General features: G+C 41.2%; 1 protein-coding gene across 1 annotated transcript in view; it reads left to right on the top strand.

Moving 5' to 3' along the window:
* CERS3 (ceramide synthase 3) overlaps positions 1 to 13,807 on the top strand; it is a 47,814-nt gene that overhangs the window by 11,279 nt on the left and 22,728 nt on the right. Inside the window, exons 2-4 of the mRNA XM_030456657.1 lie at positions 6,590 to 6,772; positions 8,364 to 8,481; positions 11,002 to 11,120. Coding sequence (XP_030312517.1) covers positions 6,591 to 6,772; positions 8,364 to 8,481; positions 11,002 to 11,120 — 419 coding nt within the window. The 5' untranslated portion in view covers position 6,590. The remainder of the gene's footprint in view (positions 1 to 6,589; positions 6,773 to 8,363; positions 8,482 to 11,001; positions 11,121 to 13,807) is intronic.

Below are 13,807 nucleotides of genomic sequence, written 5' to 3'. Positions count from 1 at the left end.
GCTCAAACTTTCTGTGAATTAAGTTTTAACACAGGTTTGTTTTTGGTTTTTTTCCCAAAGAACTTTTTATCCAACTTTATCAATGTTATGGATTTTTAAAGCTCAAGAGCAGACATAGTTTGAGCTGAATCTGTCCAATGAGAGAACAGTATTTTACTTTCCTCAGCTGCCTTTGATTGTCTGAAATAATTCTAGCTGCTCCAAAGTGATTTACCTTTAAGTAGAAAAAGCATGGTAACTTTCACCCAGAAAATGAATGATTTCAAACAGGTCTGGTTCTATTTTTTACCCCAGAGAACAGGGGAAAATATAAAACTCACTTGCCACCTTAATTGGGATTTATTGGAAGGGCTATTTTAGCCTGCTACAATATCTTAACGAAGTTACAAGGTAATGTGATAGACTTGTAAAAGAAGTAAAATACTCTAATTGCCCTATAACTAGGCAATTAAACTGTTTACAATTGAGATTTGTACAAGCTAGGGAATAAATTTGAAGTTAAAGGTCTCACAGCAACTTTAATTCAGTGGTTTTATGTGTATTTTAGTGGGGTATTTCAGTGTTTCATCATAAGAAGCTCTCGAGTCCAACAGCTCTTTGACTCTGTGCTGCCACTGGTTGTATGTGTCAGCGTGGTAAGATGTCATTCATGCTTTGGCTCAGATTGTGTGGAATTTAACTGGAATTGTGTCCAAATTCACATTTGGACAAAGGAGATCAGCAAAGACAAGATGCAAAGAGATTGTAGCATCAACCCATTATCCTTCATTCAGTTCTTCCCTCCACAGACCACAGCTCCCACCTCTTGTGCCAGTCAGGTGTGAAACACTGCTTGACCTGAAACCATTAAATTAAAGTTTCTACATGTGGGGTTTTTGGAGTTCATTAAAACTCGATTTTCTGTGCTGTTGGGATTTTTTTTTTTTTAAGGTATCTTAGGCAAAGCTTCTGCTATCCTCAGTAGGAAAAAGATGGCACAACTGTTAGCAACAAAGTGCAGATCCTGCAGTTTTTCACCTGTTCATCATGGTGATGGTTGCAGTTGGAACTCTCTGAGCAGCATGCTATCTGTTCTTAGCAGAACACAAAGCTGCTGCTGAAACTTGCATGTTAACTGTTGCAAGTATTGTTTAGACCTAAACAAAACCAAAACCCGTGATATGCTGGGTTGGATCTTTATTTACTCTTTTAAACCACTTTGGTTAGTGTTGATGATTAACAGCCTAGAACAGCTTTGCAATCTCTTTTGATATCTGGGAGACTTGATTTTTCCCAACAGTCACTGCACCAGCTTTACCAGTTCTAACAGCTGATGAAAGAAACAAGTGATTTATGTAATTCTTGCCTTTTGCTGGTTTCCATCTTTCCCTGTTACACTTCCAGAGTCACACTTAGTAGATAAAGAGAAAATAAAGCTTCTTTCACTTACATGTTTGGTGAACCATTGGGTTTTCCAATTTATCTAGTTAATAAGGGTAAGAAATCCTCCCAACACATCCCTCAAACCTGAATATCACCTTCTCTTTCTTTTGGTTTGTGAAATGCAGTTGTTGCAAGCAAGAGCTTTTGTGTGCACAGACAAAGCTTTGGTTTTGTCTATTTATTCCCAGATTGCCCAGCCAGAAATTCCACTTCAAAGCAGCCTCCTGAATTTGTTTTTCAATATGTAACAATGTGACTTTTGTCCACCCAAAGTCTGCCCCTTTTTTTGCTTAACAGCATTAAAAATGCAAGATGCTTTCTTTAAAAAGTGAATATATCAAGGATCCAAGGAACAATGCTTTGAAAGAAACCTTGGTACTTCCCAGCTGTGTGGGCTTTCCTGTAATTATAAAGGATGGAGTTCCTGAGGTAATCATTCCTGATATTCCTGTTTTGCACAAGCCCATTAAACTAGATTAGGCTCTAGAGAAGATCCTTCCTTAGCAAGGAGGTGATTAGATTTCTTCATTTGGAGTATTACATTTCCAAGATGCAAGGGAAATATCCAGTTTTCTAAAGTATCTTTATTGCTAGCCTGACTTCTAGGTCCTTCTAAAGCAAAAATTCCAGAAGATAATATTGGTGGTGCTGGTGTATGGTAGGAACTTGGGAAGGAGCAGGATTTTTTTCACCCTAGGTTGAGCAGAATAAGGGTCAATGAGTGGTTGTCATTTCTCACTCAACACCTTTGCAGCTTGCTTGGTGCTGTGACAAGCTGCAAGGGGAAAAAAATATTCTTGAGCTCAGCACCCTTCACAGTAGCAGCTTCATGCTGGGAAGGCTTTCAAGTTTCTTGTTAGAGCTGGTCCCAGATGAAGCCAAGCTGTGCCTTTGCATCTGCTGACCATTCTTTGGAAGCAGTGTGTGTGTGAGGGGAGAATTGTCACACAGCTTGAGATTTATGCAAACTAAAAAGATTGGTTTCCTTTGAAATCCAGTATCTACTGCCTGGTCACAGCACTGGGACTTGTTGCCACCACTTAACAGAAGTGTCCTCCAGTTTTATGCTGGTGTCCTAGGGAAATGAACCTCAGTCTCAAGGACTGCAGTCAGAGCACTCCTCAGAGATTAACATTTCTTGGCAGTATAAAATGAGCCTGTTGCAAAACACACTCCACTCACCCAAGTGATAAGAAACTGGTTCTGTTTTCCACCCCAGATTTTGGGCACTGTGTAAGGAAATGCCCAACTACCTCACAGTCACTGCTCTTACCTTCTGGGTGGCAGAAGGGACACCTGGAAGACTTACACCTATTTAGTAGTCCCTTCCCCAAAAGGATCCTTCCCTTTCCCACTCACACCCTGAAAGAGGTGTTCTCAGTGTAAGATTGCATGGCCAAAGTGTCACTGAGCTTCCTAACCTGATAGGATTTAACAAGTTGCCAAAATCTTTGGGTTAAAACCAGAACTAAAAGATGGAATATGAGAGCTTGAGGTTGGTCTACTTGTAGTGTACCGGAACAACAGCCCTTTTGGGGGAAAAACCTTTTTTTTTTTTTTGCAGAAAAAGCAGCATGGAAACAATAACAGGACTGTTTTCTCTCATGTGGCAATGGGGCTTTTAACTTCATGTAATCCAAAAGCAGATTTTGCTTTCTTTACCTGACACAGATGTGGGATTAAAGAATCCAAGAAGTCACTTTGCTACAATTGTCTCTGTCAGCTGGTGATAGGAATTCCTGAGGACAGATTAGCAAAGGGCAAGTATGGATTTTCTAAGAGACAAAATTTGCTAGCTACAAATGATCTGGATGCTTTCTATCCATCTCCTCCATCCTCTGGCCCCTCATGACTCACACAGCCAGTGTTTGGGGTTAAAAATTCAAGGTAAATAATTGAAAATTAAGCTGTCAAACCATAATGTGGAGAAAGCTGACAATGGAGATGAGCCTTTGGGACAGTGGTTGCTGTACATGTGAATAATCCATAGAACTGATGATTTGTATTGGTGATGCTGTGAGAGCTTTGAAAGACTTTCTTTGGCAGATGGGATGGAATCATGGATGGGTTCATCTTGAAAAGTTTAATTGAGTTCCAATGCAAATTTTAATCAAGGTTTCTAGGAAGTTGCACATATATATTTGTGGAGAGGGAGATGGTAAATCTACTGCTGAACCAGTTAATTGGGTGGTGCTTCCTGAGATGGAGACTTCTGTAAGATATGGGCTTCCTTTTCATACAGAAAACCACAAAATACCCCATGGGTTTTGTGGGATGTTTCTCAGCAGGCTAAAAGGCCACCAGGAACAGAGAACCTTGCTTCTATATGATGTATGGGACAGCACAGTGCAGTTCCTTTATATTTCAGGATCTCTATGATTTAAGGATTTACTCACACAGACACATTTGTCAGCTGATTCAAGAGCAAACAATGCAGAAAGAAACTAAAATGCTCAGGTCACTGCTGCCACGTGTGTTTGGAAGCACTTCCTCACCTTCCAGATGCTCCAGGAACTTCATAATGAGAACTGAAGCTGAGAGAAGATGGGGAAAGATCCCAACCATTTAAACAGCTCCTATTATGGAGATGGAAATCTTCAGGATTGCCCGGGGAATGGCCTGGTTTGCTGCAGTGAAAACACAGGTTGGATGTAGGGTGAATAATGTGCACTTCAAGGGGAATGAAACGTAAGAAAAAGCTGCAGGCAAACGTGGCATCTCATCACCAGTTCTCTAAGAATGGCTTGGACAATGTTCATCAAGGATGATCTAATCCCCTGGGTGCCAGGCAAGGCCTGGTATAGATACAGGGGTGCAGAAGATGCAGAAGAAAGAGTTTTAGAGAACCCCTGTTTCTCTGAATCTGTTTGGTATTTGTGAGAAATGATTTCTACTGAAGTCCTGTGGAGTCTGGATCAGGCCCCAGAATCCCTTCAACTTTAAGCATGTGCTTATGAGCTTAGTTTAACAGCAATACAGTAACTCATTGAGGACCTGAAAAGGCAGTCATAAGGTAAGGCATCTGTGTGTGGAAGGACATGAATTAGTGGGCTCCCAAGAATCCAATCTGAAAACACAAACTGCTGGGATTTTCTGGGGTTTAAGTGGTCAGGGTACATAATTCAGACAGAACCCATCTCCCCATAATGCAGCTCTTAGTGCTCTTTCCTCTGTGTTAGAATAGATTGGCCTATTTTTATTCCAATCAGTTTGTGAGAGGTTGCAATGAACAGCCTAGTTTAAAAATACAGATATATTTAGGAAACAGAACTGTGTAAGGAGTCTCTCCCTTGTTCTTCTAGGGCAGTTTGTCTGCAAGCTTTGCTGTCTGACCTAAAATGTCAGGTTTCAAAGCCCTGCTTCATTATCATGGCGCCTGGTAGCTGCAGTTAAGGGTCTGTGAGCAGCCCCATTATAAATCCCAACTTCCAGGGGTTTATAATTCAGCAGTAAAAAAAATTGCTCTAGGCTGAAACTTGGCATATAAATTCTCAGTGCAGGAACAATTGTGATTTCTCCCTCCTTGATTCTTTTGCACTTGCTTATACACACACACACAATTCATTCAGTAGGTTTTACTGTCCCCTTTTGGCATTTAAAACAGATTAAGTGGCTGGGTGATTAATATTTCAATGCTGACTACTGTGCTTGGCCAGTAAATTGATTCACAGTGCCTGTTAACCCAGCTTGGGCTGCTGGAGACAAGTCACCCTTTCCCAAACCTGCTGCAAGGCTTCAGCTTACTGGAAAAAAAAATAAAAATCCAGTGTGGATCATAGGTTCATTTAGCTGTTAATTAAAGCTGACTTCAGAGCCAACCATGTCCCAGTCTTGAGAGCTGCACTGAGCATGGTGTGGTGACCCAGCATGGGTGGAACTATGGGTGGCTGCAGGCAAAGCTGAGGTTATGGGGTCCCTGCTCAAATACTGAGGAAGCTGGAAAGGCCTGGACTGCTGGCTGTCCCCAGCATCGTTTGATCTTGTCACTTGCTGCTTTAAAATTCATCACTGTGAGATCTTCCCAGGGGACATCTAACTCTAGGAGGAGACTTGGTTGAAGTTCTCCCAACTCGTTTCCTCATTGAAACTGTGGTTCAATGAAATCAGCTATTTCCTTCTATTTCTTTTTTCTGCTTTAGTGGGAATTTGAGTATGGAAAAAGTTATTTAAATTTATTACTCCTAGAAATTATAGAAAAATTACTTATTTCAGCCTTGTGGAAAACATTACAGCAACTTTTGAATTTTTCCTCAATGTTAGAACATTTTCATAGGATATCTGACATGTTTGTACTGTAGAGTCCTTACAATTACATGAAGGATAACAAATTTATGTGTATATAATGTAAATGCAAAGGTTAAAAATGACACTTTTACAAGAATGACATGTTTTGGTTTAAGTGGTTTTCCTTAGCACTTATTTTTGACATTTTTTTAAATCTAGGATTTGGTCACAGTTCAATCACAGTATTTCCTGCAAAGTCAAAAAAAAACAACCCAAACCTTTGCTGTGCACTGTGGAATTTTCATAGTTGGTCCTGTGCACAGATGTTTGCAAAATCAGAATCAAGGTGTTTATTTCCATTACCATACTCAACAGTGAAATGTCTTCATTAGTCCAGAACTGAGTCCCCCCCCTGGGTTTTCTCATTTCTTTTCCTCTCTCCCACCCACTTCCATTTAATTTACAAAGTCAGCCTAGGGAAGATCAATTCTCTTTAGGATCTTTTGTGTATTGGCATGATAGATTATGAATAATTCCCAAAGATTTGACCAGGCACTAATTAGCCTTGTGTGAATGACTGAAATGAGACAGCAGTTTTCCTCCTTGCTCTGCAGATTTCAAAGGCCCTGCACTGATTTATACCAACCCAAAATTTACCTCTATTATTTTATCTTCTGCTGGATTATAATCCCACCCCATGCTCTAAACCAAAAGGTTTTAATCTTCCTCTAACTCATCTTTTCCCTGTTGTTTTTTTCCCCCTGAGCAAACTGACCTCACTGGCTACATCTGTTTGCAGTTGATTTGAGCTTGTATCTTATCTTTAGGAAATGTCCTGCCAGCTGAAAAGCTCTGTTCTGTGCAACAAAGCTCAATGGGTTTTAGTTTGTGCATTTTCTTTTGAGTACACTTTGTAATTATCTCTTTTTTTTTTTTTGCCTAGCATGGCACACATATTGAAGACCCTCAACAGCTGGTTCTGGTGGGAGAACATCTGGATGCCCATCAATTGCACCTGGGCACATTTTGTGGATCGTGATGGCCTTGTTTTTCCCAAGCCCCATCAGTTATATGCCACAATACCATATGCTCTGGTACTCCTGCTTATCAGATTCTTCAGTGAAAGGTAAGAAACCTAAGCACAGTTTTATGATTGATCCTTAATGCTCAATTTTTGTGACAAATAAGATAGCTCTGGATCAGTGTTCTTTATAAAGGGGGATTTGCTGGGGGGTTGCTAGAAAGGTGCAGTACAAATAACGTGCAGGTGAAAACTGGGGAATATTTTCTTGATTGAGAACACGTGGTCCAATCTGGAGGGAAAACATTACTACCCAGCTTTGCTAGAACAGCATTTGGATGATTACAATTATCCCCTTTCACTAGATACCATTAGTATTTTTGGGTTTCCTTCTGCTTTTTCTCCAAACCAAACCTCTTCTTTCCTTTGGTCCTCCACCAGAACGTTTGTGTTGAGGCTGATACATCCCAGGTGTCCATCTGTAGCAAAGCTAGGCAGACTTGGGGATCTCAAAGTTTCTTGTGAACATTTTCTGCAGATCTAGTCATGCTGATTCCCTTTCTTCCCCACTTTGGCTCTGCAAGATGGTTTGCTTTTGCAGCTGGAATCTTATGGGACAGGCAGAGGTTGGCTCTACAGAAGAAAGCTACAAGTATATTAAGATTTGCAGTGCTTTGACTTATTTTTTTGACTTTTTTTTGCTTTAAAGCATGTGATTGCTGGGTTTTTATAATTATTTGAGGATAGATTGAGGAAATTTGGAATGTCATAAGTTGGACATACTTAAAACAGAACTAGATAAGATCATTCATGTTAGAGATCAAAAGTAATTTGTATCATATGTTTTGTAACCATTCACAGTGTCTCTTGAGTAAATGCTTGCCCAACTGTGTCTTACTGTGCTGCTATTGGAAACTGCTTGTGTGAATAATTAGCCCACACATCTGGCCTGCAGTGAATCTGCCCAAAAATGAGACAAACTGACCACTGCTCAAATAGAAAAGAGAAGCATTTGGCTTGCTCTGCAACGATTTGTTTTGGCAAACGGGAGAGAAAGAGAAGCCTTCAGCCTCTGGGGGAGCTGCTGTGTGCCACAAGATAGAGGCCACAAGCCAGATCCAATGTTTTGGGTGGTGGTAGCCCTGTGAAGCAATGTGCTAAGTGACTATCTGCTACTAAAAGCAAGTAGCCCAGTAGCAGCCTTTCAGCTCACATGGACAGAACATCTGTTCTTGTTTCATCCTCCCTTAACTGTAATGTGGCTCTGAAAAACACAAGGACACAAGAATCCCAGAATCATAGAATGGACCTCACAGATCATCCAGTTCCAACCCATCTCCATGGGCAGGGACATCTTCCACTAGACCAGGTTGCTCCAAGCCCCATCCTTCATAACCTTGAACATTTCCATGAAGGGAGGAATCTTTCCTTCTGCTTTATAACATTTTATTACCACAGACATGAATCCTTGGGTCTGATATTTTTTTTTTTTTTTTTTTTTGCATAACTGCTAATTTGCTATGGTTCTCTCTTGGGATCAGCTACAGGGAGATTCCATTCTCTCACAGTGCATGGTCCTATCCTCTGGCAGATGAAATGGCTTCAGATTTATTTTCTTCATATCCTAGCATAAGAATAGCTAAGGTCTTGTTACTGTGTTGTATTTTTAAAGCTTTTTCCTGGTGTGTCTTTTCAGATATGTTGCTATACCTCTAGCAAAAGCCTTAGGTATAAAGAATGTAAGACGTGTGAAGCCACAGCCTAATCCTGTTCTAGAGAGTTATTTCCGGGAGTGCTCCAAACATCCATCCCAAGTAAGAGTTCCTTTTTTTTTTTTTTTTTAAACTAGTTTTGGCTTTGGAAAATCCCAAGTCTTACTGTTTCAATCAGGATCAGCAGTGACATCATGGGATGAGTTCCAGCTGATTGACAGATGACTTAATGTATTTGGGTTTTTGTTTCTGTTCTGCTGACAAGGGTGTATGACATCCAAACCAGAAAATATGTTTAAGATGTTTAATTTTCTGGCTTGCTGTTCTAGGTTAGACTGTTAATAATGTTTCCAATGAAGATCAGTGTTCCATCTTTAACTCAGTCTGCCTGGAGAAAACATCAGCTGACATCTGTTGTTGGAAAGCAGTATCATATATATTGCAAGCAATAATATTGGAATGCTAGCATGGGAGCCTTTTGATCCATTATATTGCTGCATACTTAATGCTTGGCTTATGTGAGAAAGCAAAACAATCTTTCTATTACCTTGCTATTTGTTTTTAAAATTGAACAGGAGAAAAATAATAGCCAGTGGTTACTATCTCAAAAAATGAGACAACTTGATAGTTGATGGGAAACAGGTTCTTTGCTCTGACTGCAGCCTCAGAAAGTCCACTCACCTAACTACAGTGAGCAAACAATTGCAGTGTTCCTGCACTGGTTTGAAAAAAACCCAGTTCCTGCAGGGTTCCTGCAGTGTCCTGCACTGGGTTTGAAAAAAACTATGTGCTTTCTAGTAATGAGGGATACTGATGATTATTGATACCTGGATCTTCCCTTTCTATCCCCAATTCTGATATTCTCTCACTGTGTCTTTTGCCTGATATCATCAGGAACAGAAGTGTTGGAGTTCACACATGAGCTCTTTATCTGGCCAAGTCTCCCAGTCTCTGTTTGATACCTTCCCTTTGATGATAAATCTCTGAAAGGAAGCACAGCAGTTTTAGCATCATCAGGCCATGAGATTCAGGCTGCCTTCTTTAGGTTTCCAGCTTGGGGACCATTGTGCCTGGGGGCATGTGGAGACCTGGCCAGCAGCTAAGGGCATCCAGGCTCCAGCATCTCTCAAAACAAAGCTGGTGTTCCTGCATGGCAAGTAGAGAGCTTCCAGCCAGCAGGATGGGGCTGTTTGCACCCCTGCCTTCCCTGGCAACCTTTGCTCACCTACCAGAGCATTCTCTGAGGGGAGAGCAACTGAACTGGGCTTGGTGGAAACAGCTCTGCTGCCACCTACTATGTGAATTCTAACCTTGGAGGGGGAAAGAGTTTCTCCAGGGATGAGTCCAAGGCCACCTCTTCTCCTTCAGCATCCCCAGGGGTGGTCACCCTTCACCTTTGAATCATAGAATCATAGAATTGGCTGGGTTGGAAGGGACGTCAGAGATCACCAAGTCCAACCCTTGATCCACTCCCTCCGTGGTTCCCAGCCCATGGCACTCAGTGCCACATCCAGTCTCTTTTGAAATATCTCCAGACATGGAGAATCCACTACTTCCCTGTGCAGCCCATTCCAATGCCTGATCACCCTCTCCATAAAGAAATTCTTTCTAATCTTCAACCTAAACCTCCCCTGGCACAACTTGAGACCCTGCCCTCTTGTCTTGCTGAGAGTTGCCTGGGAAAAGAGACCAACCCCCCCTGGCTCCAACCTCCTTTCAGGGAATTGTAGAGAGTGATGAGGTCTCCCCTGAGCCTCCTCTTCTCCAGGCTGAACAACCCCAGCTCCCTCAGCCTCTCCTCGTAGGATCTATGCTCGAGTCCCTTCACCAGCCTGGTTGCCCTCCTTTGGACCTGCTCCAGGACGTCAATATCCTTCCTGAACAGTGGGATGGAGGAGAGGGAGAAAGTCTACAGACTGAATCAAGTGGGGCACAGAGCACCCAGAAATGCACAAATCTCCCTGCCTTGAGCACATGCTATCATGGCTTGCATGGTAGAGCCACCTCATGTTCAGAGACACCCAACCATTGCACTTGAGTGGCTGGATGTCTTTCTGGGCAGTGGTCTAATCCTAGTTTATTTTCAGTGTCAAAAGACAGGTCTGGATTGTGCTCAGTAATATTAGTTTGTTGCCCTGTGCCACAGAAGTACTTGGGATTTGTGAACAGAGCTGAGGTCACTTAAATTCCAGGCTGGTGTCTCACCTGCTGATTTAAATAGAATATGATAATGAATTATAATCAGGAAAGATAGCAAATACAATGTTGATACATGACATTTCCCCCTCCAGCCCCAACCTCTTGCTTAGCAGCAGAATTTGCATCTTTGAAACTGCCAGAAACCACCAGAAGAATGGATCTGTGCATTTCATCCTGCTTTATTTATATTAGATGTACATAAATAAAGATATAAATATATATAAATGAATTTATATATATTTAGCATCTTGAAAATTGAGGGTTTGAGTGTCACTCTGAAGTCAAACCAGAAAGCCCATACGTGTCGTTAGTAATCTTTTCAAATGAAGACTTTACACCAGCAAGAAGCTGATCTGTGAACTCCAACAGAAATTGTGACTCTGGAGCACATCTTGTTGCTACCACTGTTCCATTTTTTTGCAGTCAGAGATTCAAGGCCTTGCCAAGAAGTGCAACTGCACAGCTCGTTTGGTGGAAAAGTGGTTCAGGAGACGGCGGAACCTGGAGATCCCAACGGTGCTTCGGAAATTTCAGGAAGCTTTGTAAGAAAAGATCAATGCTTTTGGTTATTATGGATTTCTCTGTTTTGAAAAAAAAATATTGAGGTCCCCTCTTTTCAGGGGTCTTATTTCCAGAAAGCTGGATCCACCCAATGAGGGTTTTGGTTTGTGCAGACACAAACAAATTGAAGGGAGTGAGTAGTTTTTCTCCAAATGTGACTTTAGAAGATTAGGTTAACAATTTCTCTTGAAAAAACAAAAAAAACCCTTTCTATTTTCCTTCACTGTGTAATTATGAAGTTATTTGTAGGCTCCTGCTGCACAGTGCTTAATGAAAACATGCAGAGAATAGGAAAATATTTTTCTGTCTGCCAGTAATCATAGGGGAAAAAAATGCTTGCTGGCTCTTGTTTATGTAGGTACCCATGCTCTCATTTGGGGATGCTATTATGTGCATGGAAGTTGGTTCAATAAGAGCAGGAGTCACAGCATCTTTACTAAATGATAGGTGTCACAGCTTGAACATGGAGTGCTCTGCAAAACACAGGATGATGGGAGTGGGCCCTTGAGCAATTCTGAGTGATAAAAATGAATATTTGAAAAGTTTTAAAACGTCCTGCAGGTGGCTGAAAACTGGAAAGGGTTCAAGGGCCTGATTTTTCACAAATATCTGGGAACTTCCCTGTACCTATACATGAACTTCCCTATACCTATACATGATACTATTTAACTATTCCAGTGTTATCCAAAACCTCCTACAAACTGTAAAGCCCTTCATGGGCATGGCTTTACTTGCATGTAACTTCTTGACCCTTTTGGATGCTGAAAATAACTACCAGTGTAAAACACTTCCCTAATATCCTGTGTATTTGAATTCTGATTAACATAATTACAGTGGCAAAAAAATCACATTATTTTAATATTTAACCTATTGTAGTGTAGCATAAGGAAAGAGAGTTAAAAGCACAGCTACAAAGCTGAAAGTTGGGTGCTTTATCCAAGATTATTTTCAGTGTGAATCAGTGTGATAATGACTGAATGATATTTTCTGTTGAGTATAAATCCAGTTGATAGATATATTACTCTCAAGCCTGAGCTGAGTAAACTGTCCTAGCAACCCAAAATCCATGGTTTATTTCTGCTGTTGTTTTCTGGATCAGGCAACTTCGTTTTACAAGGGGACCATAAGATTTCCTGCTATTGATCAAAGATCTCCCTGCCACAGTTGCATTGTTTCTAGTACTACACAACTAAAAACTGAAATTAAAACTTGCTTGGCAGCTCGGGTGAGAATGAAGCAAACAGGTTTTTCTTGTGCAATTTTGTGAACCTTGCTCTGTGTTTTGTTAGGGAATCTAATTGGATATAATTCTCAAAGCCACAAATAAGGAACAGACTTATTCCACATTAATAGTCAGTATTACAAGCATTATGAAATTTTTGAAAACCTGCAATCTCCAGGATAATTTTTTCTGAATCACAAGGAAAATGTGATGAGCCAGATCTAAGCCATACTTAAGCTATTAGTGCTTCCAGTTAAGCAACACTGGAAATCCTTTTGCATGAAACCTTCCCTGCCTTAAAAGACTTACCAGCTTTTAACTTCACGTGATAAATTCCTTTTTTTAGACTCAATTGAAGAGAAAATATTCTTAAAGTTAAAAAAGACAGTGCTGTTTGTTGCTGTGTCTGGTTGCCAGGCCCAGAGCTTAAAAGTCACATTTGGATAAAATGGATGAGCTTTACTTAAGGTTTTGTTCACCAGATTCCTAAAGGACCTTGGCTAAATGCAAAATGAGGTATTGCTCTGGCAGTCTGGCACATATAATGAGTTCATCTGAAGTCCTCTATGGCCAAGTGTGTTCAATTTGTGTTTGTAGGGCTGGGGACTAATGGCACAGTCCTGTTAGGTGCTCTGTGCTTTGGATCTCACTGAGAAAACTGCTTACAATTTGCAGGGCCCTCAGAATCAGTCCCTCTGTGTCCACTGGGCTGCTTGTGGCTTCCTTGCCTGAAATGGGAGGTTTGAAATGTTTGGTTTTCTTGTAAAATGCTGACTTGGTCTTAGACCATCTCATTCTTTCAGAAGGGATATCAGCCTCCAGGTAATGCAGGGCTCAGAAAGTAGAGGGGTTGCTTTTACCAGACAGGTTCTCATCATCTCCTGTCATATTTGTTATTTCATTAATTAATGGAATCATTAATGTTTGCCCAAAACCACACTCTCCTTTTAGTTAGTGTAGTGTTGCTCTTGAGGCTCTCTTCTCCATTTTAGCAAATTTAGGGAGACTGGGAGGCTGTGTTCTGCTCTCCTCCAGGATACTTCTTATCCTATAAGATGTTCTCACTGGGTTTGGGGCCATGTGTCTGTCTCTGGATCACAACCTTTCTCAGCATGCAAAGTCCTGCAGTGTTTTCCTACTGATCTTGAAGAGCTACTCTGGGAAAGGTCAGGCTTGTTCCTGCCAAGGAGAAGAGTGGAAAGGAAGAAGTTTTCCATCACCTGTAGAGGTGGGAGTGGGAACTCTCTGGCTGAAGCTCCAACCACACCCAGTCCCAGGGACAATACCTCCCACGCAGGCTCACCAGTCACTACAGTGCTGCTTCCTGGCTCCAAATCACACCATCCTGCTCTGACATCTGTAAGCAACAACACACTTTTAGGTTGCTGAGATACACAAGAACTTTTTTCCCTTTGCTGACTTACCAGATCAGTGGTGAAAACCTGA

This window comes from Calypte anna, chromosome 10 (genome assembly GCF_003957555.1).
Source record: "Calypte anna isolate BGI_N300 chromosome 10, bCalAnn1_v1.p, whole genome shotgun sequence".
Classification (NCBI taxonomy): Eukaryota; Metazoa; Chordata; class Aves; order Apodiformes; family Trochilidae; genus Calypte; species Calypte anna.
Note: the sequence above shows the minus strand (reverse complement) of the source record. Positions and strands in the feature narration are given on the sequence as shown.